Genomic DNA, 13,410 nt, shown 5'->3' on the forward strand with positions numbered 1-13,410 from the left:
TTCCCTCCCCTGGCTCATTGGTGCTTAAAATTTAGCAATCTGTATGGGGATGAGAAAGAACCTTAGGTAAAGGTGAAGTCTGAGATGCTTACATAGAGTTATGCACAAGTTAGAATTTCTTATCTTGGGAAGATTTTCCTGAATAAAAATACTCATAAATGCAACTTCACTGGAGGTGATAGCTATCTCTCAAGATTTGTTTTTTCTGTATTGAGCATTGACTTATAAGTTAAAATTAACATAAATCAATTTTTCCTATACCTGTTTTATAGCCCCTATGTAATTGTTTTTTCATTTTTACCAAATTATTAAAAAAAAAAAAAAGAATCTCACATGCTAGAGATTCTTCAGTGTAGGCGGGTTCAAAGACTAAATTAAAAGTGAGAACACTTTGCTTCCAGCTGCATTTGTTCATGATGAGCAGATTAGTAACTTTTTTGGTATTAAATTACATCTTATATATAATTGTATAGGAAATACGGCAATATAATAAGATTTATGTTAGACATGGAAATAAATGAAACTACTTGTTGATTCACCAAATATTTATTCAGTGCCTACCATATACAAGGAAGCATACTGTTAATTGTTTTTATTGTCTTATTGAAATGCCCAAACTTGGAAATAAAAGAATGGCTTGCATTAGTTACTAAATAAGAATATAGCTAAAACACAAAATCCAAATTCATCTAGATTTTGCAACGATTTTGGTGACTATTAGTATTAGCCACTTTGACAAATCAATTCTCAAAGTTAATCTTCTTTTTCTACTTCACTCTAGTACTGGGAATTTTGTCAATGCTGTGTAGGTTGTCCTTGGTTTATCGTATGCATACATACCAAACATTTGTAAAAGATGACCTCTTGGGTTTATATTTAATAGTTTAAAAATATTAGTAAAATTAAGCTTTCCTGTTTGTGTTCTGGAACACTCAAAGTGGGTGTGCATGCTTAGTCTTATGACTCCTGATAAAATATTGAGTGACTAATCTGGTAGGGGTTGGGGGAGAAACGGCTGAATTTAAATAAGCAAACTCATTTCATATTTGTACAATTTAAAGACAAAATTGAAATGCAAAGACAGCAAATATAAAAATCATTTGCTCTGTTAATGAACCAAGGGTACATGTTGCAGTCCTGGGGACTTATCTAGAACAGCACTGTCCGGTAGAAATGTAACATAGGCCATACATACCATTTTTAAATTTCCTAGTAGCTACATTATAAAAAGAAACAGGTGAGGTGATTTTTAATAATATATTTTATTTAGCCCAACATAGCAAAAGTATTATAATTTCAACACATACTCAGTAAGCCTAAAAATCATGAGATATTTTCGGTTCTTTTTTTTCATGCTAAGTCTTCAGAATTTTGCATGTTATTTCACACTTACAGCACGTCTCAGTTGGACTAGGTAAATTTCAACTGCTCATTTGCTATAATGGCTCCTCTTTCGGACAGTGCGGGTCTTGAATACGGTTCTCTGAATGGTTAAGCTGTCACAAGCACTATATCTAAACCAGGTTTATGACTTTGACCCTTGAAATTGACCTGAAATTGCCACTGTTTTGAGATGTGACACTTAATATTGGGTAATTACTGAAACTTGAAGAGACATCTCCAGCAAAGAAATTTTGTATGTGTCTTTCTCTTACTAAGTGTACTTAAAGCAAATTCAGATGTATAAAAGCAAAGTAAAGAGTTAAATTCTTCCAGAAGAGCAGCAATAGAGGATTTTAAAGGTTTAGGGAGTCAGGGCCCCTTATAGAACCTTAGGATTTGAGAAAGGTAGTGAAATTATGTGATCAGATTAGAGAAGACTATCAATAAATCTGAAGGCTGTATTTTCTACATAAATTTTATTTTATTATATCCAATTAAATATCACTGTTTTAGCCATCTAGGGATAAAGCCATTTTAAATGATAGACTAGATAAATGAAATATGATCACTTGACTTTCACATTCATGTCATAATTTAATTTTGTGTTAATAGAGTACTTTCAAATACAGGTCCTTTGGGGAATTTTAATGGAGGAACTGGGAATTCTTTTTCCTGTCATAGGCCACTGGTCCATGGGGAGAGGAGGGGGTGTCAGAAATTAATCTTTGCTACAGTCAAGTAAAAAACAAGCTAATTTAGTTTTTCTTGATAGAAATGCAAAATGTTCAAGGGACCTGCTTTTAAAGTTTAAAAAGGCATCATTACATTGGGAATCATATTGTGTTTAGATCGGAGGTATGAACACAAATTGTGGGAATAGAAGTTTTAAAAAAAACACATCCAGGTAATGGGTGGGCAGGGGGGCGTCCATTTAGTTTCTAGTGAACTGACCCCAGTGCTTAGACAACAGGAAAAACAATGGGCTGAGATCCTGGCCGTATAGCACCATCTCCTGCTGGGCCTGGAGCAGCCACAGCCATCAAACCACGCCCAAAGGAGCAGGTTGGAGGTGAAGGGTGGTGAAGGGACAGAGGAGTAGTTCTTCTGCCCTCGTTAGGTGTAGATGAGACCCCATGGTAATTAATGAGTTCATTTATCATTAAAGGCTTCTGTTGACATATAAACTATTCTATGAGAAAATCCTAAAAGTGGTTTGACACAGAATCAGGAAAATGTGTTATGGGTGGAAGGGCTGAATACACTTAGCAGACAAGACTTAAGAGAGTTGCATATCTCCTTTGTTTATGGCAAACGACACAGTTGTCTCTGGTGCTCTGGCTTGTGGCTTGTGAGCTGTCATCCCCTGTTTTGCAAATTGCATTCCTGTGGTCTACTGCTAAACCTCAGGCTGACCATCCCTCAAATCATATCCTTAAAGAAACTTATCAATAAATTAACGTTAGGGTTCTTTTTCCTATCATGTTTTTAAAGCTTAGGGGCTTACCAACACTTGTCTGCTAATAAGTGCTAACAAATGGCTGAACAAAAAAAATAAGTTCCCTGCAAACATTCAAATGCAATCATGCTTAATTTGACAGGTTTTTTGTTGTTGTGACTTGTGTTTTTGTTTTTTTGGTTTTTTTTTTTTGGTATCACATACATGTAATCAATTTCTGCAAGTAAAACTATCCTCCATTTACTTGATGGGACTAAATATATTGGTATATAGTAGTTTTCAATAAAGAGAACTTGACTTCCTGAACAATTTGGAGAGTCACTGCTCTAGGGCAGAGCTAAGAACAAAGGTTTGAGAGGCAGGCTTGGGTTCATTATAAGAAAGAATATTCCAACACCCCACAGTTTAAAAATGAAATGAGCTATGTTATGATAAGTTAATACCCATCACTGAAGTTACTAAAGTCAAAGCTACGTGGCCACCTGCTGGAAGCGTTTTAGAAGGGATTCCAGCATTGCAGGGAGCTCACGCACACCTCTAAGAAGCATGTGACTGCTAAGAATGCCTGTTAGTACCTTGTGGATCTACAACTGGTCAGCAGCTCAAAATTCATTGCATCCCTTTAGGTAGATAGCAGTCACTTCACCTGGGTGCTTTGTGTGGCCCCTTTCCACAGGCTGCCAGGAGCTGCTGTTCAGGCATCAGAAAATTTCAGTGACTCCCACAGGCCAGACAGGTGCTGGGGATGCAGCTGTGACTGAACACACTTACAATCTAGGGATGTGCTTCTCACTTTTAGCTGCATCAGAATCACCTGGAGGGCTCGTTAAAAGGCTGATTGCTAGGCCTGACCTCCAGTTTTTGATGCAGTAGGTCTGGGTGGGGCCTGAGAATGTGCATGTCTAACCAGAGCACAGGTGCAGGTCCATGGAGCACTGGGTAGCACTGGTTTAGGGCAGTGGGTATTTTGCCACCCAGGGGATGTTTGGCAATGTCTGGTGACACATTTGGTTGTCATAACTGAGTGCTACTGGCATTTAATGGGTAGAGGTCAAGGATGCTGCTAAACGTCCTCCAGGGCACAGAACAGCCTCCCACAATAAAGAATTATCTGGCCAGAATGTCAGTAGTGCAGAGATTGAGAAACCCTCTTCTAGGGGGATGGCAGAAAAACAAGTATTTGTAATGAACGGTGTGAAGAATATTGCAGTGGGCCAGTGTGGGGTGCCAAGCAAAGACTAACTTAATCTAGGGGGCCAGTTAAGGGCACATTGAAAATAAGCCAGTCCCTGCTCCCAGGGACAGTCACACATGCGTGCAGTTACCAGTAGAGCATGTTGCCATTCTAACTGTGGAATAAAAAGAGTAAACTGAGAAAGGAGATTCTGCCCATGAGATTGGGGGTGGGATTTCAGAGTCAGTGACATTTGAAGGCTTTAGAAGATGGATCGGATTTTGCCAGAGGCATTCTAGCCTGAGGGAATAGATGAAGACAAGCCAAGCTGAGAGCTTGTAGAGTTGGCCAGTGTGCCTGGAATACAGACCAGGAGAAGAAGCTGGGGAGGTGTGATCTTGCCAGATTAGCAAGGGCCTTAAATGCCATTCCTGAAGGGTACCCTTTATCCTGTAGGCAACAGGGAGGTTTTGACAGGTTTTAAAACAAGACTGTTCATTGTGTTTTATGAAATGATGGGATCCACTTAAGTGAGGCTTTACTGTTGGCCTGGTGAAGCACTTTAAAGTGCCTCAACTTCAACAGTCAAAACCTTTCTGTATTATATCTCTTCTGCTTCTTTGTGCTTTAGACCAGATATTTGATAGAAATTTCTAAGAAAAGTTGAGGTCAGAAAATGTTAGCTTGTACTTTGTTTCTGCTTGATTTCCAAATCTTTCTTGTTATGTGAACCAATTTGTGAATGAGGACATTTTTCCCAACAAACTGACCACACCTGGGGCCCTGCCCATAACTTGGTAACACTGGCCAGTGCAGGTGTGGGGACATCGGGAGGTGGTCCCGGTCACACCTGAAGAGCTGGTCAATTGAGAGAGTCTTGACCAGAATGTAGAATGGTGCCGAGGTTCAGAGCGCCCCCACCCCACAGATCCTACAGGCTCTTTCTGGGACATGAAATCCCCAAAACTTTGCTAATTAGTTCTTAGTCCTCATGAGACTTTTTGTATCATTTCATTTAGGGTCTGCATGTGTCTCTCTCTCCCTCTCTCTCTTTCTCACACATGCACACCAAATAGTTAAAAATGTTGGTTTCGTGATCAAGCAGTGGGCAACTGCTTCTTGAGAACCAAGGTCCATCTTTTTTATTATATAATGAGCCTGGCACATTTTGTGTCAAGGTGAAGACCTCAGCCCTCCCCTTTACTACATCCAAGCCCTGTTGGAAATTCCTTCTCTAACCTGAGGGCATCTCATTCATTCATGTGCAACAAATGTTTATTGAATACTTTCTTTGGGTCCAGCACTATAGCATGTCATTTTTTAAATGTATATTTTTTAATACACTTTTTAATACATTCACATGGTTTAAGAAAATTCAAAAGGTACTAAGAGTTATGCAGTGAAAAATAAGAGTTCTTCCCTCTTCTACCCCAGTTTTTCCTCTTAGAACTGTTCAGAAACTGCTACAGTCAGTTTCTTGTGTGTTTTCCAGAGTTATGCTATAAATTTACAGGCATTTTAATGTATTTTTAATACAAATGGCCAGGTATTTTTATATATTCTTTCTGTCAAATAGATCCTGAAGTAGGTAATGTTGCCCCCATTTTATAGATAAGGACATTGAGACAGCAAATGTCCTACAATGAGTAAACGTAGTAAATGGCAGAGCTGAAATTCAGTCCCGGTGTTTGGTTTTAAGTGGAACTAAACCAAGATTCATAGTCACCCCAGGCAAGCTAATGATTTGATCCTCCAAGCAGGTGCAGTTTTGCCCCACTCAAACCTATGCTTTTAAAAAAAAGTTTGTTCATTTATTTAGAAGAGGCAGTGGGGGCTTCACAAAGGAAGCACTATGTAGAGGGGAGCACTACGTGTGGACCTTCCTCTATCCAAGTAGTTCAGCTCTGGCCCCCAAATTGCATGTACCCCTCAGGAAAACAAGATATACCAGACCCTCTCTCCTCAGAAGGAAAGTTTAGGGACCCTCAGTTACTACTTGAGCGCACCCCTACCCTGAGCTTCTTACTGGCTTCCCGTAGATGCCTGAGCAGTTGGCCCGTGCCACCACCTGACCCAGGAGCGAGTAGGTAGGTGTCAGCCCTCTGTCAGTAGCCGCGCATCCTTCAGTAGAGGTTGCAGCTGTTCTACACTGGTAGCTTGTGAGCCACTCTGATACTCAGAGCACCTGGACTCTTATCCCTGGAGTGGTGGAGGTTCCCAGAGCTGGATCTGGCACTTCTATCACTAGCCACGACAGCAGCAGCAACTGCTGGGATCGTCTTGAAACCAGATGGATTGCTTGGTATCTCAGTGGGAGTTCTCAACTCAAGTGGAAGGCTGGGGAAAAAGGAACTTGCCCCATGAGGCCCCTGATATGGAGGAGTCTTTGTAGCTAGGGCTTCCTTAGAGTGCCTCCCAAAGGTTCTGGGCACATGTTAGGGTGAGCCTTGATGAAGGAAGTTTCTATCATTTAGAGGGCATTGCCTGCCCAGAAATGCAAGAGTCTAACAAACTTGCCCTTTGAGAAATACTGTCTGAAGACCAAGCTCTATTTTTAGATTGTGGATAGTCAAGGTGCATGATGCAAACAAGACTGAGTTGGACTGCCTGACCTTTACATTTATCTTTTCTCTTAATTGGCAGGTAACAAGGAGGGAACGCGTTCTTCTACCTTCTGGGTGTTGCTGAGTATTCTTTTGGGAGCCGTGGCCATGCTGTGCAAAGAGCAAGGGATCACTGTGCTGGTAAAGCCCGAGACACAATCAGGGATGCTCTTTCTATACATCTGTCCCCACCATGAAGACAGTGTAGGCCAGCCCTGCCTCTGTGATCCCCTCTACAGCATAGCGTTGCCAGCCTAAGTTGTAGACCTTTAGGAACTAATTAATGTGCTGTCACAATTTCTGCATTTCAGATGGGGAATTAGACTGTCTCAGCTGAGTTTCTTTAGCAACTGGTGGGAAATGGTGAATGGGAAATTCTTAAGGAATGGTGATTAGTTCTCTTGCAGACAATGAGAGAAAAATGGTCTGAGTTTTGGAGATCCTCTCATATATTTCTGCAACCCTAAACACAACAGAGGACTCACCCCTGTATATTTCTTTCTCATCATGGATTTATGAATGGCAGCGGGTAGTTTGGAAATGAAGAAATGATAGCTCTGCCACTCACTCAAATCCTCACATGCTCACACGTATTCATTCCCTCTCTTTCCCCCCTCTTCCCCTCACTTTCTCTCTAGAACTTAACCAGGTTTATAATTAATCTCAAAACAAGAATAAGACTTAAACCAACATTAGCAACAAAGTATCCCGTGTTCATGAATATTTAAAGTGAAATTAAAAGATTGTTAGTCCAGTACATAAAGAACATATAATAATGCTAATGTTTCAAGAGGAGCTTTGTTTACAGAGGGTTCTTTGAAGCCAGATGTGCCTTATAAACTTGTATTTTAATTTTGAGACTTGAAATCTCTTTGTTATATAGCATATGTATCAGATTACTCTGGTTGTTTTTTTAAAACGTGTTTCAGAGTATACTTTGTTTAGGATATGAAGGTAAAACCCAAATAGATGTTCAACTTAAGAAAAAAAATTCAATCTATTTCATATCTGAAGTTCTATTCCTGTCTTTAAAAACAAGCTTCCCAAAATGTTTTGAAACTACTTTTTTTGGAATTGAGATATAATCTACATATAGCAAAATGCATAGGTTTTAAGTGTATAGTTTGAGTGTATGTTAGGTTATACTTGACTTCAACTGGGAATGCCAAAGAGGAGAGGAGAGGACTGTAAATAGTAAAGGCTTACACCGCCTATGTTTGATCTGAGTACAGGCTGGGATTGATGTCTCAAGAAGGGAAAGCACTGAAATCCACTTTCCTTTTCCTCTGTTCCACCCAGTTTTCTGCCTTACATTATCAGAGGAGAATTTAGAAATTAGGGCTGTGAGCAAAGGTAGGAAAATGGAAAACAAAGATGAAGGATTTGAATGGCCCATATGGGAATAACTTGGGAAAGAGAACAGTCAAAGCTCTTTGGGGTTTGACACAAGTTAAGGTGAAGACCAGCAGTTTCATTAGGATCTATGTATAAAACTAAGGTTAGCCAGCAAGGAAACGGCATAAAGGAATTCGTGTGGAAAGATACTTGACTCTCATGAGTTATTTCTTTTCTAAACCAGGATTTAAACCTTGCTCTAAACACTTGTTTCTGATATTTTGGACCTGATCATTTTTTGCTGCAGGGGCTGTCCTGTGCATTGCAGGAGATTAACAGCAACCCTGGCCTCTACTTACTGGATGCCAGTGGCAGCCCCACCAGACATCCCCTGGTGTGTGTGTGTGTGTGTGTGTGTGTGTGTGTGTGTGTGCGCACACACACGTGGGCAAAATCATCCTCTGTTGAGAAGCACTGCCCTAAACCCTTGTTTCTCGAAGTGTGGTTCATCCACATCCTCTGGGAGATTGTGAGAAATTCAGGATCTCATATCCCACCCTTGGCCCAAGGAATTATAATCTCCATTTTAATCGGGACGCTGGGTGATTCCTGCTTCCATTCATGTGTAAGAAGATGGCTGCAGTTACATAGACAGGGTCTGCATTCTAGAAAATGGCTTACACCCAGGCGTTAATGGCCTTCTGTGACCTGCTAAGATGGCATCTCACATGGGTGAATAAACTCAGGATTGTTTCAAAGGGTTAACCCAGCACTGGCCTCTGTATTGGATAATTAACGACTCCCAGCATTTACGGAGCAGGGTTAAGTAGGATTGTCATCCTTTCACTGAAAACCATGAATTACTGCTGACTTCTGATGATTTATGATCTTCATGGCCACAAAGCCCCACATTAGAAAGACCCAAATCATTTAGGAGCAGCTTGAACCATATAAACTGTCTTTTTCAGACCACTTTATCCAGATCAGATAGGAAGTTCTGCTAAACGAGGCTGTCCTCAGCAGTGCCATTTGTAGAAAGTCCATTTCAGGGCAGAAAATAGAATCCAAGACTCCAAGGCCTGTAATTATGCGTATAATAGTTACAAATGCAGCCTTCACCTGCTAGAAGAAACTGATGATGGTGCTACTGAAGACGGTTAGCCTAGGCACTACCAGACTCCCAAAATTCAGTGAGTTAACAGGATTAAAGTTATTGTTTCCCTCGCAGTCACGGGCAGGGCTTCTTATTGACAGAGGTGCATCCTCCACACCACAGGCCGAGGCTGATAGAGGTCCCACCATCCTCACTGGGTTGTTTCCAACCTGGTCGTCTTCATCATCTCCGTCATAGCTGGCTGGAAGGGGGAAGCCAAGGTGTGGGGCAGGCGCAGCTTTTCTAACCAAACCTCCGAAATGGTACCCACTTCTACCCAGATGCCATAGGCTGGAGCCCAGTCATGTGGCCACACTTAACTACAGGGGAGGCTGGGAAGTATAGCCTGGCCCTGTGCCCAGAAAGATGGGAAAACTAGAAAACAACTAGGAGCTTGAGCCTCGGAGATCTCCAGAACTCCAACAAGGGTTATTATATAGGTTCTACGCCTGCTTCTACTAAACCCTTCAAACTTACAAAAAATCAGCAAGGACTGGGGGTTTAATTACTTATGTGGCTGGGTTTGCAGATGGTGGTGGCCATCTCTATCTTCTTAGGCATAATTACTGTCCAGGTAACTATTATATGAACTAAAAGTCTGTTGGATAGTTATCAAAAAAGAGGGTAGTAGAGGAGAGAGGGACCTCTGGAAAAATTTCCATAGTCTTATCTACAGATTATGAAATTATTACTAACAGGGATTTACTGGATAATAAATTTGATTTAATAGATTACCATGAGCTAATTTCACAGAAACATGGAATTTGTTTTTAGAACTGAGAAGGTCTGTGATTATCTAACCCACTCCACTCTTTATCTTGATTCAGATTTGCAGAATAAATTTATGAAGTATAATTGTTAACAAATCTGAGTGAGGCTTTCCCATCATTGATTGCCTTGCTTTGCTTTCTTAGGGTTTGAATGCAATATTTGACATCTTGGTGATAGGCAAATTAAATATTCCAGAAATTGTACAGAAGGTACTACATAAGGACAAGTCATTAGAGGTGAGTATGTACTTTTGTCTCCAACCCAGACATTGAAAATGTCAAGAACCAGCCGATTTTAAATGCCATTTTCAAAGTATTTCTTGTGATCTTGAATTCCAAATTAGCCAGCCCTTTAGAGCACAACGTCAAAGTCGTTCAGGCAGGATCTCTGTGCATTTGTACCTGCTTGTCCACAGTTCTCTTTGAAAATCTGACATCGGTGGCTTTGCGGTTTCCTTGCAGAACATGGGCGTGCTCAGGAACAGAGGTCTCCTATTTCGGATGATTCTCCTGACCTCCGGAGGGGCAGCCATGCTCTACGCGCGCTGGACAATCATGGGCACGGGCCCCCCAGCATTCACTGAGGTGGACAACCCAGCCTCCTTTGCTGACAGCATGCTGGTCAGGGTGTGTGCAGAACCTCTTCCCTTTGGATTTTTTCCTTTCCCCCACCAAATCACCAAATCCTTCATCCCTCCTCATCTCACTCCCCATGGCCCAAAATATCCCTAATAAATGGGATGCCTCCAGGTGGGTTTGTTATCAACTAAGGAGTATTCTGGAAAGAAGCCAGGTTTTTATCACTAGGGATGGAGGAGGTTTGTGCTCCTTGTATTTCTTTTGTAAGCACAAGAGGGGTGGTTCCTTAAAAGTCAAGACTCCCTTAATTCTTTAGGCTTGCTTTTTCCAAAGGCAAGACTGTGAAGCTGCAAGTTCTGTGCATTTCATAGAGATAGAAATCAAGAGAACTATAGAACCCTGTTCTTATGTAGTTAGGGACATAGATGACCCCTGGGCCTCAGATTTCCAGGGTCACAGACTTTGGGCATCACTACGTAAAAAGGTCATGGTTTGACCAGAAATAAAACAAATGTGTAGCCTGGTCTGGTGACTTTGCTGTATTTTTATCTGTTAAAATCTGAATGCATATGAATGAATAAATTGGCATACCCATTTGGCAACATTTTATTTTATACAACTTCTTTCCTTTAACAGACATATATGGATGCCTTAAAAGTAAAGTTAGGATATAAATATATATATTTTTAAGGTCAGTATCAAATAAATGTTTGTTTTCCTTTTGACTGACAGGCCATAAACTATAATTACTACTATTCATTGAATGCATGGCTGCTGCTGTGTCCCTGGTGGCTGTGTTTTGATTGGTCAATGGGCTGCATACCCCTCATTAAGTCAGTCAGTGACTGGAGAATAACTGCACTAGCCGCACTCTGGTTCTGCCTAATTGGCCTAATATGCCAAGCCCTGTGCTCTGAAGACAGCCATAAGAGAAGGTAAGAGGCAACGCTGAATTTTAACTTCCACACTGGGTTGAGTCAGAAGCATTTTGCTAAATCCAGCACTGATCATTCTGATGATTTTACAGAAGTGATGTCTAAGAATGTTTATTTCAGATACATTTTCATGGCTGGGATGAGTTCCATCCATTTGGAGTTCATTGCCAACATCAACTACTGGGGAGTGAACCCAGAGGAGGGGGGTTGGATGACTGCTTTCTCTCCCCCGCCCCTGCCCTCAATGAAATAGCATTTTGAGATCCTTTTCGCTGTAGGTGGTAAAGAGTAATTTATGGTCAGAACAGAAAGTGTAATTGATGTGCGTTGTACCTCTTATTTCACAGTTCTCTTTATAAAACCCTGGTGAATGCAATAGTGATTTCTTTCTGTTGTTTGGTACAAAATAAACTGCTGCCCCAAAGAGACTATTCTTTCTCAAAAAAAGATTTTTTTAAGGTTATTGAGAAAATAATTGAGAAAAACAAATGATTTCATGAAAAAGATAACTATTTAAGATGGTTTCCTTTAAGCATGTGTTTATGGAATTAAATTAGTAATTTCTCAAAATAAACTAAGTTCTAAGTTTACTTGTATTTTAAATTGGTTTGTAATTCTAAAGGGCAAGAAACTTTAGTTCGAATTCTTTTATATATATGAAACAGGATTTAATAATAAAAAATAAAAAAAAATACTTAGGCACAGGGTCTAGAAGGGAGCCACCCATTCTGGTCTGGATTAATTCATCTTTTTGCATCATTTAGGACACTGGAAATGATTGACTAGTTCCAGAAATGTTTCAATGCTAAGCTTTCTTTTTGCTTGCTTGATTGAAATTTGTGGTGATGTAACAACCAAAAATTATGTTAGTTTTTTTCAGATTTTATAAAGTTTATACTAGTTAACTATTATTTTCCCTGTTAAGTTTAGGAAGGAAAACTTTTTTTCCATAAAAACTATATTGCACTATTTGGGACCAATATTCACTGAGCTATTCAATCTGTAAATAGTTAGGAGAAGGTGAATTAATAAGACCTCACAAATGTAATCATTCTAACTTTGTTGATATGAACTGTATGATTTGTAAGTTTTATCCTTATTCTTGATACGTATCTTAGTAGTATTTTTATGTCTTGTCCCAATACTGCCTTGCTAACTCATCAGTTTTTGCTGGTGATGATACCTTTTCTCAATTGATGGCCTGGAAGAAAATGGTTTGTATCTTTAATTTAATGTTGAGTAGGACATTTTTCTTGAGAACCTGAGAATAGCCATTTTAAATACTTTTCATTTTCCAGGATCCTTACTCTGGGCCTTGGATTTCTTGTGATCCCATTTCTTCCTGCATGTAACCTGTTCTTCCGAGTGGGCTTTGTGGTGGCAGAGAGAGTCCTCTACCTCCCCAGTGCTGGGTACTGTGTGCTGCTGACTTTCGGATTTGGAGCTCTAAGTAAACATGCTAAAAAAAAGGTATTAACTCAAGAGTTGTGCCATTTCTAACCAAAATGATTGGCTGGATTTTACTAGTGATATTTACCATGTCTCTCTATTCTTAAGAAACTGATTGCTGCTATCATACTGGGAATTTTATTCCTAAACATGCTGAGATGCATGATTCGCAGCAGTGAGTGGCGGAATGAAGAACAGCTTTTTAGAAGTGCCCTGTCTGTGTGTCCTCTCAATGCTAAGGTATGTTGGTTGCCATGTTTTTTTTTTAATTGTATTACTAGGTAATATTTTTTTTTTTAATCTTCATTTTATTGAGATATATTCACATACCACACAGTCATACAAAACAAATCGTACTTTCGATTGTTTACAGTACCATTACATAGTGGTACATTCATCACCCAAATCAATCCCTGACACCTTCATTAGCACACACACAAAAAAAAACAAGAATAATAATTAGAGTGAAAAAGAGCAATTGAAGTAAAAAAGAACACTGGGTACCTTTGTCTGTTTGTTTCCTTCCCCTATTTTTCTACTCATCCATCCATAAACTAGACAAAGTGGAGTGTG

The 13,410-nt window shown here is 40.0% G+C and overlaps 1 protein-coding gene across 4 annotated transcripts in view; it reads left to right on the forward strand.

The window, feature by feature from the left end:
- The window catches only part of TMTC4 (transmembrane O-mannosyltransferase targeting cadherins 4), an 85,954-nt gene that overhangs the window by 42,165 nt on the left and 30,379 nt on the right, over positions 1 to 13,410 (forward strand). For 3 of the 4 annotated variants that reach the window (XM_037799853.1, XM_037799851.1, XM_037799852.1), the window contains exons 6-11: positions 6,657 to 6,757; positions 10,019 to 10,111; positions 10,337 to 10,501; positions 11,186 to 11,388; positions 12,687 to 12,858; positions 12,946 to 13,077. In XM_037799853.1, the coding sequence (XP_037655781.1) occupies positions 6,657 to 6,757; positions 10,019 to 10,111; positions 10,337 to 10,501; positions 11,186 to 11,388; positions 12,687 to 12,858; positions 12,946 to 13,077 (866 nt within the window). The remainder of the gene's footprint in view (positions 1 to 6,656; positions 6,758 to 10,018; positions 10,112 to 10,336; positions 10,502 to 11,185; positions 11,389 to 12,686; positions 12,859 to 12,945; positions 13,078 to 13,410) is intronic. The other variant, XM_037799854.1, reaches the window with a different exon arrangement.

The sequence above is a fragment of the Choloepus didactylus genome, chromosome 12 (genome assembly GCF_015220235.1).
Source record: "Choloepus didactylus isolate mChoDid1 chromosome 12, mChoDid1.pri, whole genome shotgun sequence".
Classification (NCBI taxonomy): Eukaryota; Metazoa; Chordata; class Mammalia; order Pilosa; family Megalonychidae; genus Choloepus; species Choloepus didactylus.